This window comes from Octodon degus, unplaced genomic scaffold (assembly GCF_000260255.1).
Source record: "Octodon degus isolate 3935 unplaced genomic scaffold, OctDeg1.0 scaffold00091, whole genome shotgun sequence".
Taxonomy (NCBI): Eukaryota; Metazoa; Chordata; class Mammalia; order Rodentia; family Octodontidae; genus Octodon; species Octodon degus.
Genome location: NW_004524667.1, coordinates 10221225 through 10232545, shown reverse-complemented (window position 1 = coordinate 10232545; position 11321 = coordinate 10221225). Strand labels below are relative to the sequence as shown.

The 11321-nt window shown below is 38.6% G+C and overlaps 1 protein-coding gene across 8 annotated transcripts in view; it reads left to right on the top strand.

Annotated features, from left to right (window-relative positions):
- Stau2 (staufen double-stranded RNA binding protein 2) overlaps nucleotides 1-11321 on the top strand; it is a 353933-nt gene that overhangs the window by 239041 nt on the left and 103571 nt on the right. For 6 of the 8 annotated variants that reach the window (XM_023722370.1, XM_004637548.2, XM_023722373.1 and 3 more), the window contains one exon: nucleotides 10413-10526. The exons of the other annotated variants lie outside the window; for them this stretch is intronic. In XM_023722370.1, coding sequence (XP_023578138.1) covers nucleotides 10413-10526 — 114 coding nt within the window. The remainder of the gene's footprint in view (nucleotides 1-10412; nucleotides 10527-11321) is intronic. 8 annotated transcript variants of the gene reach the window in all.

Below are 11321 nucleotides of genomic sequence, written 5' to 3'. Positions count from 1 at the left end.
TGAGTATTGCTATGCTGAACTTTAAGTCTCTACAGAATATGATAAAAAAACATTTAAAAATTAGAATATATTTTAAAAATAGGCATAAAGAATTATATACTTCTTATGTTTACACATAAGTCCAAAAATCTCACCATATACAACCTTGAAGCAAGACAGTCCCACATTATTCATTTTCCTGTCATTATGTATAATTTTAAATACAACTATATTTAAAATATACAACTATATGTATTAAAATATACAACTATATGTATTTCTAAAATCCATGATTCCTTGTCTAGAAAATACCATATTCCTAAATTTTTGTTTAAAAAGTAAGTGATATTAAGCCAGTATATAATGAAAATATTTGCAAAGTCTTATCTTTTGTACCCACTTACTTTTTTGAAGTGAGGTTTAGTGCAATCGAATTCTAATACCTGAAAGGTAGATTGCCCCCCGAAGAGTTCACATTAGTTTAACTTTAACAGTGTAATAATGCCTGTATAGGTGACTTTGCTTTTGATTTGGAAAAGTTTTCCTTATTCAAAAAGCTTTTCTTTACAAAGCCATCTGAATATGACTTATTTTAACATTTGTAAATGAATATGTGGCAAATGTGTACCCGCTACAAAAGAAGGAAGCTCCTTTTCTAGTAGATATAAAATTATCTATTAAATAATCGTTTCTTGTTCCTGGGCGTGATGACATAAGTCTGTTGGCCTAGCTGCTGTCTCAAGATTTGGGTGTGTCACTCAACAGTAGAGCACTTGCCCCGCATGTTATGAGGCTCTGGGTTCAATCTCCAGGTTCGCTACAAAACAAATCAGTGCTAACAGCATGTTTTTGTTTTAACCTTGGTTAGTTCATTTTTATCCAGGGCTTCTACCAGAAGAAAACCTTAATACATTGCTGCCGGATTTTGAACACCAAATATAACATGTAAATTTTGAAACTTACCTAAAATGCAAAATTTCTAAAAGAAAACTACAGGTAGCCTCAGTCTGGGTAATGTGATTCTGTTCACTCATTTGTCCCTCTCCTTTTAGGGGCACTATTGTGGTAAGTTCATTGCAAACATAGTGAAAATGGTTACTTATCAAATAAAATACTAGTATGTAACTATGTTAAATATATTTTTTAAAGAAAAAAATAAAAAATTAGAAAATATACAACATTTCACTAAACAAAATGATAGGAATTCGCCAATGGTTGTTATATTGCATATTGTTGTTGTTTTCAAACCAGTTTTTCAGATCACCAGGTATAACCATATGAAGTTGATTTAAAAAATTAAAAAGAAAAAAAATTAAGCATTAACTGCTCCTTTCAGTAGACCTATGGAAATCAGTAGTACAATTATCCAAGCTATTTTATTTTTTTAATGTGTTTAGTATAGGATCTACTCAGATTGGACTCATAGTGATTCTTCCTGCTTTTCAACCTCCCAAGTGCTGGGATTTACAGGCACGTGCCAACATGCCCAATCTCATTCACTGTCTCAGTGGGCCCCGTGGGTGGGGCCGCACAGCAGGCCAGGTATCTAACCCCAGTCCTTGGGTCTGCCTAAGCAGGTGCTCTAGTCTACTGAGCTATCTGGCCAGCCTGATCCAAGATATCTTGTACATTTATATTTTTTTCTTCCTTCTTTCCTTCTTTTTTCCTTTCCCTCATCCCAGTTGTTCCTTCCCTTTGAACAGTTTCTTTACCTTTTACAGTATCATACCTTTTGGATTTATGTTTATGTTTCTGTCACAAACAAGTGGATATATTGTTAGTTTGTAAGTTATGAATGAAATTACAGAACAACCTTTAGAGGAAGTTAGAAACACATTGTCCAATTAGAATGTATATATATCTTGTGATATTTTTATCCTACTTATAGTTATGGGAAGTGTTATAGTAATAAGAATATCTAGTACTTATTTCAATAAAATTTAACCACAAGTCAGCCACAGTTCTGAATACTTCCCATGAATAAAATAATTGGTTGTAATTACTTTGCATAGAACTAGCATAATGTAGATTTGCAGTATTGTCTGCATTTGACCTGAAAAACAAGATAATTTATACCCTTAGATTTTCTAAAAAAAAATAAAAGTTTAAGGCCAACTTACTTATCAGATCTGCCTCATGCCTTGCTAAGAATGTGCTACTTTGTGTTAATAAAGATTTAGGTTCTTTTATGCAGCTGGTGTACAGGCTGTGCAAGCCAGGCATGTTTTGCTTATCCTAAGATTTATTGCTAAGTGGTGGCTCTTCTGCTCCTTGTTGTCTTCCTCTTCTGGAGAGGACTTCTGTGCTGTGACAACAGTGGTGTGGCTGCCTGCTCTGTAAAGCAGGCAGACAGTGAACACACCTGAGCTATGCTGACCAAACCTGTGTTCTCTTAACACTGATTCCTGCAAGCACAGGCCTTTATCATTCCTTAAGGGTCTAATGAACAACTTTATTTAAAACTTAGTGTTTCTCACACCCTGCTCATTTTTGTCCCCACAGGAGATGGCCATTAAAAACATCTGACAGACTGGCAGTTAACCAGCTCCCTGCTGAGATTAGTAAAATATTTAGTAGTCCCGCAACATCAAGGAACTTCAGCTCGGCAGGAGACAGTTGGATTCAACTGTTTTTTGGAGAGTAATATTCATTTGAATGACCCCACATATTTTCAAATGGGCATGAAAAAAATTACATACTTAGTAGCTTCTTCTATAAATTATTCTAAGATTTATACTACCTTCTTAAAGTATAAATAGTTGAAATGATGTGTGCCTCTTTTAGGAAAAGAATATCATTAGACTGGCAAGACCAATGTCAGAATAAATGGGGCCAGCCAGATAGCTCAGCAGACTAAAGCGCCTGCTTAGACAGAACGCAGGGACCAGCGTTTAATCCCTGGCATGCCATGCTGGTGCCGCTCCCAGGGTGCGTGCGCTGAGACAGCAAATGAGACTGGGCATGGTAGTGTGTGCCTGTAATCCTAGTGCTTGGGAAGCTGAAAACAGGAGGATCACTACTAGTCCAATCTACGTAGTGAGATCCTGTACACCCTGTAGGCCCTGTAACAAATACACACAAAAGAGCAAATGAATATCTGCCATTTGAGTTTAATGAGTTGCCAAACAATCTAGGAAAGTCATTTTAAAATAAAAATGACTGTAGGTTTGCAAATTTCAGGTGGAGCCATATTATTTGGCATTGAAATTTGTAATTCAGCTCTTAGTGGAATAATTTTTATGAATTCATAAGAAAAGCAAAATGTCAGTTCGTAACTGTTGATGGTGTTATAAATTCAGAACAAGTATTATAATCAGTTGCTTATACCTTTGAGCAGTGATGGCAGACCTATGTCATGCATACAGCAGCAGGGTATTATTGAAAACCTTGAAAGGTTTGCCATTGCTCTTTTAGAGATTTAAAGAAGCAAAATTGTATGATTCATTAAAAATGAATGTTCAGCATAAGCAATTTTATATTCTAAAACCGACTTTATTCATTTTTCTTTCATGAAAACCAGAGACCTATTACACTGTATATACTGGAAATTTTAGGGCTATAATTATAGAAATGCTTCACTGATTTGACCTAGCAGAAAGATTTTACCCAGTCCGTCTGAAGACTTGGGCATTATAGAACATAATAGAAATTTATTGCCCTAATTATTCAGCGGTGTTCTGAGATTCCGGGCTTTTGTTGATGCTTTGAATCATAAAAATCATTTTTAGATCTAGAAGGGTGACTTTCGAAGTGTCACCCACTTTTCTAAAATTCAGTTTTATGAGCAGTCCTGTTTTTATTTCCATGAAGAAAATATATACCTGAAGAGAGCTGTATTGAACTTGTTTTTATGAGTCATTGGTCAAGTATGTGAAGTGTTATTCTCTTAAGGCCTTTCATCAGCATATTTTTGTTTAATTTGAAATTGGGTCCTCAAGCAATATTTTTATATCTTTTTCCACATTTATCTAGCTGATTAGGCAGTCTGAACAGGGGAAAATAGGAAATAATATTTCTTTATTTCTAGTTAGTTGGGGTTATAAAATGAGTTTTCTTCAGTCACTACTTTACTGTATGCTTTGTCAACTCTCCCACTCAACATTCCTGTGTACTGTCTTTGGCCAGTCCCATAGGGTTCACAGGCTGGAGCATAGCTTAGTGGTGGAGCGTTTGCCTCGCATATGTGGTATGCTCCATTCAGTCCGCTCACCAGCCTATCAGTCAAACAAACAAGCAAACAAAATCCTAGTTCAGTTCAGTGTAAAGCTACATGTTCAGGCTGCAGATTGAGCTCAGTGGTGCATCCGGACCTCATCCACTGTGGCTTCCTCAGAGGTGACGTCTGTGGTCTTCTAGAGGTGAGAGGCAACAGTGGTTCTTGGAGAAACAGTGACTCGTGCCCTGAGCTCCCTTTCTTGTCAGGTGTTATTTGTTTGCCTGCATTGTTCTTGGCTCCTGAGCAGATTTTCTTTCATTCCTTACAAGGGCCATGAAAATCTGGAGTGAATGTGTCTTCCTCTGTAGTTTTTTTTTTTTTTTTTTTTTTTTTTTTTTGCAGAACCAGGGATTGAACTCAGACCCTTGTGCTTGCCAGGCAAGTGCTTATTCTACTGAGCCATCTCCCTGGCCCCTTCCTCTGTCTTTTTTGTTTTTTCAGGTATGCTGTATTCCTGAGACTCTTAAGCAAGTTCTTTTTATATTTGTCAACACTGTCAGTAATTCTGAAAGAGGGTGCCACAGATTCAATATTAGAAAACCCTCCACCAGAAAATGTTGCCTTTGTATATGGATGTCCTCCCACTACCTATGAGCTATTCCCTTAGAGTTTCCCCACTTGCTGAACACACTGTTGTCATAAAGCTGAAAGTTTGCGTGATTCCTTTACATTCACCTCCCCCGCCCTGTTCCATCATGAATTCTTTGTGATCAAACCAGTTGTGCTGACTTATGAGGTGAGTGGAGAATAGAATAGGGCCTTCCTCGAAGTGTTGGTAGCTCTCTGTAACTCCTTTTGTGATTGGTTGTGGTGTCAGTTCTGGAACAAGAAACATCTCATCAGCATTTGATTCCTTTTTTGTTTTTTTAAAATTGGGTCTCATAGTGCAGGCTGGCATTGAACTTGCTTATATAGCCTAGGCAGGCCTTGAACTCATGGCATTCCTCCTGCCTCCACCTCCAGAGTGCTGGGATTATAGGTATATGCCACTGTGTCTAGCCCTAGGTTCCTTCTTGAGTAATAAAAAACCCAGTAATATAAACAGAGTAAGTACTAGCTTTTGCCCAGGCAAAATTTTATAAGCTTGCAATTTAGGGCTGGTAACGCAGTTCTGTCTGTGAAGCCTTCAAGGACCTGGGTTCCCCCCCCATCCCACCTCTCTACCATATCTAGGTGTCCTCATGGTCAAAGATTGTAATATCTGCTCTCCCAGCATCAAATTAGCAAATGAGTTAAAAAGAACAGCAAAAGGCATACACTTGAAATCTCTTCAAAATTTCTGGAAAGGTACCTGTATTAGTTACTCTTTTCTTGGTGTTGGGACAAATACCTGGCACTCAAAATGAGGGAAAGAAAGGTTTATTTAGCTCACAGTTACTGGAGATTTAAAGACACTAGAGGAGAGGCTGGGGTGCTGCCATGTCCAGGATGACCCTCTCCATACCTCTCAGAAAGCACAGGCTGCCAGTTTAACAGTTTGCACCTCTCTGGCCCCGCCCCTTGAGCCCCACACTGGTCCTCCTGCCCCGCCCCTCAAGCCACTTGCTCCTCCAGCCGCATCTGCCCCATAACTTACATGAGGCTTTGGGAGGACAACTAGACATAAACTATAACATTTTGCCCCTGGAAACCAAAGTCTCACACACATCCCTTTATCCAAAAGCCATTTTAGTCCATCTCTAAGAGTTGCCAAAGTCCCAGTAGTTTCAGTATTGCTGAAAAGTCCCAAGTCCCAAGTCTATTCCACAATCAGGCAAACTGTCAACTGTGAGCCCCTGTACAAATAAAAAGTTAAATACATCCAACATTCAAAGGCACAAGATACACACTACCATTCCAAAAGGTATACACAGGAGGATGCAAACCACTGGGGCCAAAACAAGTCCAAAATCCAGAAGGGCAAACATTAAGTCCTATAGTTCCATGTGGAACATCTGAAGCAATCTGTGGCAAATTGTAAGCTCCATGGGGCTCCACCCTTGTCGCACTTCTGGTGGTTGCAGCTCCCATGGCTTCTTTCTCAGGCCGGCTTTGCTTTCTCTTTACAGTTTTCCTTAGATAATCCACATTCCTGGCTTTTCCATATTTCTGGGGTTTCCACTGAATAGGCTTCTCTTTCACACCTTCACAAACTGCCCTCTCAGGGGCACACTGCCTGGCCTCCCAGGCTTTCTGAAATTTGGGTGTAAGCCTTCTTAACCTCAGAACTCCTGCATTCTGCATGTGCCCAAAACCAACGCCATGTGGATGATTCCAAGGTCTGCTGCCAGCTAGAGAAGTAGCCAGGCTTTCCTCTCTCTCAGCTGTAGGGGTTGAGTGACTGGATCTGATCCCGAGGAATAAATTCTCTATGCCAGTGACATTCTGGAATATGGTGTGGCCGCAGCCGCTGTTCTGAAACCTGGTGTGACCACCACCTCCATTCTGGAACATGGGGCTCTGCGGATTTCTCAAAGCAGAGTCCCTTACCATTGCGATTCTGAGGCTGCAAAGGGTGAGAACCTTCCACCTCCTGTGATGCTCTCAGGCCATCCTGTCCATTCTCTTATTCCTTCCTGGCAATGGAGATCCTTTCAGCTCTATCTTTGTATTCCACAGCTTTATTGAAACTTCCTTTCTGACCAGACTCACAACATTTTATATCATCCTGCTGATACAAAACTCACACTGTTTTATATCAGAACTAGACACAAACGATAACAGTACCATAGAATGGTTTGATATACATTCTACTTAGTCATTTGGCTAGTCATATCTACAAGGGAGTTTGGGAAATAAAGTCTTTATTCTAAGCACCCACATACCCAGCTAACAATTACTACAGAAGAGCATTGAGGACAACTAGCAGTGACATTTGTGGGACTCTGCACTTGATGCTCAACATAAATCTGACTGAAAGCCCCCAACAACAGCCATGCCACTGCCCCAATATTTGACTGCTTTGAGATTTCCTTTGAAAGATTAATCAGTCCTCCATGTTTAATTTCAGTCTCAGGCAAAGTCTCTGGACATGGACAAAATTCAGACAAACTTTCTGCTAAGCCAAAACAAATGATTTGGAGTCCAATAACCAGTGCAGTCCTCTCCAGCAGAAACCTTTCCAGCTTGGTCTTTACCTATTGGCTTTCTATCAGTCTTCTGGTCTGAGCTATGACCAGAATCTCCCCTACAGAACAGCCAAAGCTGTTCTAGTGCTTCTCTTGTGGGCGACATCTCCAAGCGTTTCCTATCTCTTCTCTTCAGCCAGTCCCAAAAGCTGGTAATCCACATGATCAGGTTTAGCCACAGCAACAACACTACTCTGGTACCAAATTCTGTCTAGTTACTCTTCTCTCATTGCTGGAACAAATACCTGACACTCAAAATGAGTGAAAAAAAGGTTTATTTAGCTCACAGTTACTGGAGGTTTCAAGACACTGGAGGAGAGGCTAGGGTGCTGCTGTGTCCAATATGACCCTCTCCACCTTTCTGAGAAAGCACAGGCTAGCCAGTTTAGCAGTTTGCACCTCTCTGGCCCCGCCCTTCAAGCCACTCACTGCTCTTCCAGCTGCGTCTGCCCCATGACCTACGTGAGGCTTTGGGGGAGACAACTAGACACAAACCATAAGAGTACCATAGAAATGTTTTTATACATTCTACCTGGTCATTTGGTTAGTCATATCTACAAGGGAGTTTGGGAAATAGTCTTTATTCTAAGCACCCACGTACCCAACTAACAGTTACTACAGAAGAGCATTGAGGACAACTAGCAGTGACATTTGTGGGACTATGTGCATCCTTACATTTATCATTTATCCAAGCTCTATATATACCCTAGTATGGAATGTCCATATATACTTTTTATTGAGTACTGTCAGGCTTACAGTGAATTAGACATAGTTAAGAGAAAAGTTAAATCTTTCAGTAATGATGTCTGAGCCACTTACCAAAACACAATTTGGGGCTTATTTTTTAGACTAGGATTTTTTTGCATTTCTGTATTTTTAAATTTTCACTTCTCCAAGAGAAAAAATACAAATGTAGTCAGCCAGCTGACATATGTGTGCTCATTGACTGTATTTAAGAGAGTATCGTGTCTTTCATACAGACTTTCAGTTGATGCTGAATGGGTGATTATACTTTATTAAATTTTAAAAGAGCATGTTTTATAATGGCACTATATCAGACATATAATATTTTAATGGTACCATAAATGCTTATGCACTGTAGCTATTATAGTGTCACCATTTATTGGCTTTTGCATAAAATTGTTATGTGATAGGTTCCATTTTTTCACCTCATACTTAGCTGATGTGCAGTAAACAACCCTTCCACATTCTTGAACTTACATTAACTAAACTTTCAATTTTCTCAGGAGATATAGTACAGTGAATTAAAACTGTTGTCCAATATTTTTATAACAAAATCTTTACAGTACTTTGGAAACAAAGCTTTTATATTGACTTGATTCAAGTTCTAAATTACTCTTATAGATTCCCAGGAGCAACTTTCTCCACCTCCAGGGGAAATGATGACCCTTCTTAACAGCCCTACTGCTTTTCTGTTTTATTTCATTTTATATTTTATTTAAGAGATATTTATTTATTTGGTAAAGGGTCTCACTACATACACAGCTCAAACTCATAGTGATCTTCCTATTTCAGCCTCCCCAGTGCTGGGATTACAGGCACTCACCATTGCACCCCGTTTCAGGGCCGGCATGGCATGTGGTACCATGGATTCAACCTGGGTCCTTGTGCCTGCCAGGCAGGCACTTAGACCACTGGGCTATCTCCCCAGCCCCCTACTGGTTTTTAAAAAGTTGAATTATGAAGTCATTAGACTAGATTCATATCCTTATAATTTTCAGTCAGATCCATATTATATATGACAAAATTATTATGGGCCATATTCTGTAATAAAAAATATGGGCATTATGCAGCAATTAGAATAAAACCTCAGACAAGAGACTAATATAGAGGCTGAGGAGATGGCTCAGTAGAATAAGTGCTTCCCCGGCAAGCGCATGGGCCTGAGTTCAATCCCTGGTTCCGCAAAAAAAAAAAAAAAAAAAACCAGAGAGAGACTAATATATGTTCTATTTTTCCACACAAATTCAAAATTTTCACCTAAGCCTTTACTCTAAATCTGTGCATACTTTAAAAATTGAGCAGGGGACCACTCACTCGTGGCCCCCCCTCCTGTTCCTCTCTTGGACAGGAGTTTCTTTCCCTCAATAAATATATTCTGCTCATAACCTCAAAAAAAAATTGAGCAATGTATAACTAATAGAATTAATTTTCCTGGGGCTGGGGAGATGGCTCAGTAGAATAAGTGCTTGCTTGGCAAGCACAAGGGCCTGAATTCAATCCCTGGTTCTGCCAAAAAAAGAATTGATTTTCCCCTAATGTAATTAGTAAAAACCCATTTTATTCTGTAGGATAGCTTTATTAATTTATCACAAAGCAATATTATTACTATTTTGTTTGCTAACAGTTTTTTTAAAAAACACAATTTTTAAAAAGTAGATAGCGGAAGGGTAGAAATTTTCTTAATGCAAAGATGGACTCAATTTGTCCTCGCTTCCATTTGCCTTCTAGTGCAGTGTCTTACATGTGGTTTTAATAATGATTAGCTGTATTTAACTAAAAGAAAAACAATATTCTGTTCACTTAGGCCTGCATTTTGAAAACCATTTCAAATTAATTCCCCTTGATTATGTTAAATCTTCAAATAGCGTACAGTGGCACATAAATGTATTTTTTTCAACAGTGATTTTGTAAGGACTATAATATAGAAATAGAAGTAGGTCACTACCAATAAGTGGTAGTCACATACACGTAGTCAAAGATGAGAAAGAGCTCAGGTTGGCAGAGCTCCATTAGAATGAAGTGAACTGTGACTTTACTTATGTTCTAGTCCTTTATACAGTATATATTATGGAAACATGGTCCTTAAAGATAGGTGTAACTTTCAATTGTAAATTTTTCTACTAGACATTAACAAAGTAATTTTGTATAGCATTTCCTAAACTCCCTTAAAACCTCTTAGAGATTTTCAGTATAGTTAAGGATTTTCTGTGGATACTGGAGGGTTCCATTAGGACTTAAAATATTTGATGTGTTTTGCATAAATCATTTGAATTTGTTTTGAAATCTAGACACTTTGAAAAGGAACCTGTTGCAACTGGCTTCCTCTTAAAAGTAGCATTCAGCAGATTGCGTGTGTTCTATTATAGGTTCACTACTGTGATAGACAAAGTGGCAAAGAATATGTGACCTGTCTGACCTTAGCTCCTGTGCAGATGACTTTTCATGCTATTGGAAGCTCCATTGAAGCCAGCCATGACCAGGTATAACATAGTGCTGCCATTTTGCTGCATTATAGCCCAACTGGAGAGGTGGAGGCTATCAAAATGGAAGTTCATGCACACACATAGAGCTTTGGTGTACTAGCAGCATTTGTTAGAGTTCTGAAAAATTAGATTCCTATTGGGAAACACATATCTTAAGAGATTTAAATTATTTTAGACTTTTCCAGTTCATTATTAATTTAAATAGAGGATTTTCTTATAAGGGTAAAATAATTGCCCTACATACAAATATTGTGAATAATTTATATATGAGAGGTATGATCCACCGTATAGCTAACACTGGAATCTCACTTTGTTATACTAACTTGGGCTGTGGAGATAGCTCAGCAGTCCTGAGTGCCTGCCTAGGCAAGCACAAGGACCTGGCTTTGATCCCTTATACTGCATGCTATGACAGCCCAGACCCGAGCCAGCCACCATAACCGGGCATAGTGGCACATGCCTGTAATCCTAGTGCTGGGGAGGCTGAGACAGGAGGATCACTACGAGTCCAAGCTATCTAGTGAGACTCTGTATCAAATGCATAAAAAATAAATAAATACTCATTTACTTCTATTGAAGAGTTTTGCATTATAAATGTACACAAAAAACTATGAACTTTCAGAATCTTTAGTTTAGTCTCATAATTTGAGGCAAATTATTTTACTTTTAAAGCTTTATTTGTGAAACAAAACTGAAAATTTTAAGAATATATTGTTTCTAATAAACCCGTGTTTAGCTAGCCACTTTAAGAATACATCCAGACCCAGTCCTAGCCCAGGTCCGGTGAGTGTG